The sequence below is a fragment of the Carassius auratus genome, chromosome 27 (assembly GCF_003368295.1).
Source record: "Carassius auratus strain Wakin chromosome 27, ASM336829v1, whole genome shotgun sequence".
In the NCBI taxonomy this organism is placed as follows: Eukaryota; Metazoa; Chordata; class Actinopteri; order Cypriniformes; family Cyprinidae; genus Carassius; species Carassius auratus.
In genome coordinates, this window is record NC_039269.1 from 14,223,395 (window position 1) to 14,227,481 (window position 4,087).

The window sequence follows — 4,087 nt, forward strand, 5'->3', positions numbered from 1 at the left end:
ATATATATATATATATATATATATATATATAAATATAGACATAGACATGAATTGGAGCCAGATTTCACTAGTAGCCTAAGAGTGTAAGATAGTGCGCTGGCCTCATGCTGGCTGGAAACGTGCCCTGTTCAGGTAACCTGCGGGTAGCAGAGCACCTTGCGTTTGCCTCTTGGATCCAGCACAGTATAAAAGCCAGATGCAGCAGTGGACAGGATGAGAGATCTCCATCAGGATAACTGAGACTCACAGAGCTGCTGCTTCACCGCACACTCAAACAGATACGAACACTTCAACGGTACGATCTTGATGCAGAAAACTTATATAAACCTTTATAAACTTTTTTATATACTTTATGTCATTTCAATATTTAAAATATGTTTTTCGATCTTTTGTCTTAATAATATAGGTATATATATTTTGAGACGTAAATGTTCATGGGTATTATTTTATTTGCAGATAATCACTGATTATTGATCCAAAAAGGGATGAAGAGCATCAGCTTTTTTACCGACATGCTGCTTCTACTCATAGCCAGTGACGCGAGCGCTTGGATTATCAGAAATGCGACTGAAACGCTCACCGGAACTAATATCACTATCAATAAATCGGAAATGGGGACTGACGGATTAGCATCCATGCCCAAATCGAGGCGAAAACGGTACATTTCGCAAGGTGACATGATAGCTATTCTGGACTATCACAACAAGGTGCGAGCGAATGTTTTCCCACCTGCAGCCAACATGGAGTATATGGTAAGGAACCAACTCATCCCTCTCAACTTTCCATCTTTCCAAAGAAACAATATGCAGCATTTTACCTCTCAATAGCAAAACTATAAAAAGTGTATTATATTGACTTGCGGTGCTGCATCTATATCATTCGACAGCTCCTCCTGCTGGATACAATAAAATGTTATAAAAGCCTATTATAAAAGCCTCAAGCCATTTAATCCCAAAGATAAATTTACTTTTTAGCTTAAAGGTATTTAAAAAAGACTTTTAATTTTGTACATATATTTTTACAATCACACTGTCTTGATTTAATGTAAACATTTATAACAAATGAGTTTGTGTGTGTGCATGATTAAATGCCGTCTTATATGAAAGACATAGGTATATTAAAAATTGTAAAAAATAATATTGCATTTTTACCCCACACAATTAACTGTTGTTATATTGTTTTAGGTTTGGGATGAAGGCCTGGCCAGGTCAGCAGAGGCTTGGGCAGCCATGTGTATCTGGGAACATGGACCTTCTTACCTTCTTCGATATCTGGGTCAAAACCTCTCAGTCCGAACTGGCAAGTAAGTCTTGCAGGTGAACAGTTGTTTGCTATTGATAGAACTAACTCTCAGATCTTTATTATTCTTAGAATAAAGAAGTATTGTGTTCATTTAATGGCTTGAAATGTCGCTTTGGCAGCATTATCCAATTAAGGACTCAAGGCAATGGGCCAGACCAGAACCATGTTTTGGATGCTGTCCAGTAGATAATGCTTTTTGTTTTTTCTCTGTCATTTTCTAAATTGCACCCAAATTGTTTCTGCTCCTGCCAGTTACCGCTCCATTCTTCAGCTGGTTAAACCTTGGTATGATGAGGTCAGAGATTATGTGTTTCCATACCCACATGACTGCAGTCCTCGCTGTCCGATGCGCTGTTATGGAGCCATGTGCACACATTACACACAAGTGAGTTTGGTAACAAGTCATAATTCAGATTAAGCATACAGTAAAATATGAGACGCTCTGTGAATTTTACAGATGGTGTGGGCATCATCAAACAGAGTTGGATGTGCCATCCAAACCTGTTACAACATGGTTGTGTGGGGCGCTGTATGGAGGGAGGCTACTTACCTGGTCTGCAATTATTCTCCAAAGTTAGTCATGTTTTTATCTTTTAATGCAACTCTAGCCAGATATTAAACACAGAGTGTACCCTTCTCAGTCTGATAATGCCAGCGCATGACTAAGGTGTTATGCATGCTCATCATTATGGTATATTTTTAAAACTGCCCTATTTTTCAGGGGCAACTGGATTGGTGAGGCACCTTACAGAGTCGGTGTGCCATGCTCAGCCTGTCCTCCAAGCTACGGAGGTTCATGCAGCAACAACATGTGCTTTCCTGCCATCAACTCAAACTTCATGTACTGGTTTAAATAAGATGTCTGTCATAAGGAATAGTAAAAAAAAAAAAACACAGCCATCCAAGATTTAGATGCGTCTGTTTCTTTCCCAGAACAGATTTGGAGAAATTTAGCATTACATAATTTGCTTACCAATGGATCCTCTGCGAATGGGTGCCGTCAAAATGAGAGTGCAAACAGCTGATAAAAACATCATAATCCACTAGTACTCCACATGACTCCGCTGGATCAAAAACATCTTGTGACATGAAAACCTGCGTGTTTGTAATAAACAAATTCATCATTATGATTTTTAAAAAGACTTGCTTCTGGTTAAAATAGAAGTCCTCTATCCAAAATATTGCATCTTCCAGTGAAGCATCAGTATCTGAGTCAGTATCAGAAAAGAAATACACACTGATCAAGCATTGTTAGTCTAGAGCAGTTCTAAACAAATATGTCGGTGGATTTTGAATGAGAGGACAACAGGGGAATTACTTTTTCACTTAAGGAAGCGTTATTATGGACTATGGGTATTTTTGTTTTTGCTAGAAACCACATTTTAAAGTTAAAAGCCTTAATAATGGACTTGTTTCAAAACAAACATGCAGCTTTTTACTTTCCAAGATGTTAAATGATGAACTTGAGTCATGTTCATTACTCGTGGATTATTGTGATGTTTATAACAGCTATTTGGACTCTTATTCTGATGGCACCCATTCACAGCAGAGGATCCATTGGTGAGCAAGTGATGTAATCTGTTTAGATTAAGAAACAAACAAATCTACATCTCAGATCTTTTAAATCTATATTGATTTTGTACAGCAGATATTTGCCTTTTTGTATGTGATACTGTCGATTCCAGAAATGGTGCTAATGTTAATACAATCTTAACATGACTGTTTTAGAATCAGCCATCATATTGATGCTCATTAATAGATTAGTTCATTGCTCTATACTTTTATACACATGTATTTCTTTATTTTGTAAAAAGTCGGTTTCATTACGGCTTTTCCAAGCTACTCAGACATAAAACATTCAAGCTATTTTTTTTTTAATTTTTTTTTATTTAATTTAATTTTTAAAGCTGTCCGTGCATTTTCAGGACCAAAACCCACTTTTGTATTGATAATGTTAAATGTATTTTCAACATTTGTATTTGGTCATGTAAAGGTTTCATATGTGTTTCCTTTTTTTTATGTTGGTGTGTACATGCTGCTTTTACTTAAATTGGCAGTCCGTGATAAACGATCATGAAATGGTGCTCTTCTATGACAAGGATTGTTACTCTGAATTTGAATTGCTTTATACAGTACATAATGTTTACTGGACAGTAACATTGCTATGGTTACGCTTACATGACCTCAGATTGTGACCTCTCCCCAACTCCACATCCTCATTTTATAGTTCTCTGGAAGATAGAAGGTGCATCTAAGCTATCAAATGATTGTATAATCTCATATAAATTTGTATTAAACATTTGTTTGTGCCAGAATATTGTAGCAAACTGTTCTTTTAATTGGTGGCTCACTGAGAATTATTAACTGACATTAGTTCTTCATTCCAAGCTTATAGTAGCAGTATTGTTGCCTTCTTTTTTTTCTTTAAAAAAAAGGAATCGTTAGATCACATGATCTTAAATCTCCCTACACACAGGATAGCATATATTGCACTGAGATGATTTATTTCAGCCCAATATGCAGTTTTTGTGCTGAAAATATACTATTAAAGAAGTCTTTATTACTTGTGAGTGTGTTTTTGGGCTACAGTTTACATGAGGTTGACACTGCATTTAAAGTATTGCTTTTGCAAATATACACTGACATTTCTTCTAATTCAAGAGATGTATTGAGTTCATTTGTAAACACATTTCTAAGATGTTCCTGGCACATGTTGCTCATTGTCTTTCAGAGCCTGCTGCACTTCATGGCCTTTATTGATTTTGTAAATGTTTGTCTATGAAGC

General features: G+C 36.3%; 1 protein-coding gene across 1 annotated transcript; it reads left to right on the plus strand.

Annotated features, from left to right (window-relative positions):
- The first annotated feature begins 225 nt into the window (after positions 1 to 225).
- Positions 226 to 2,283, plus strand: LOC113046404 (peptidase inhibitor 15-like). The gene is made up of 6 exons (XM_026207262.1): positions 226 to 295; positions 457 to 752; positions 1,185 to 1,303; positions 1,555 to 1,687; positions 1,760 to 1,875; positions 2,024 to 2,283. The coding sequence occupies exons 2-6, from the start codon at positions 486 to 488 to the stop codon at positions 2,157 to 2,159; spliced, it is 771 nt and encodes a 256-aa protein (XP_026063047.1). The 5' UTR covers positions 226 to 295; positions 457 to 485; the 3' UTR covers positions 2,160 to 2,283.
- Positions 2,284 to 4,087: the final 1,804 nt, after the last annotated feature.

Coding starts and splice junctions, on each gene's coding strand:
- LOC113046404 (XM_026207262.1), top strand. CDS start 486: ATGAAGAGCATCAGCTTTTTTACCGACATGCTGCTTCTACTCATAGCC. Junction 1,304..1,554: donor CTCTCAGTCCGAACTGGCAA/GTAAGTCTTGCA, acceptor TGCTCCTGCCAG/TTACCGCTCCATTCTTCAGC. Junction 1,688..1,759: donor TGTGCACACATTACACACAA/GTGAGTTTGGTA, acceptor TGAATTTTACAG/ATGGTGTGGGCATCATCAAA.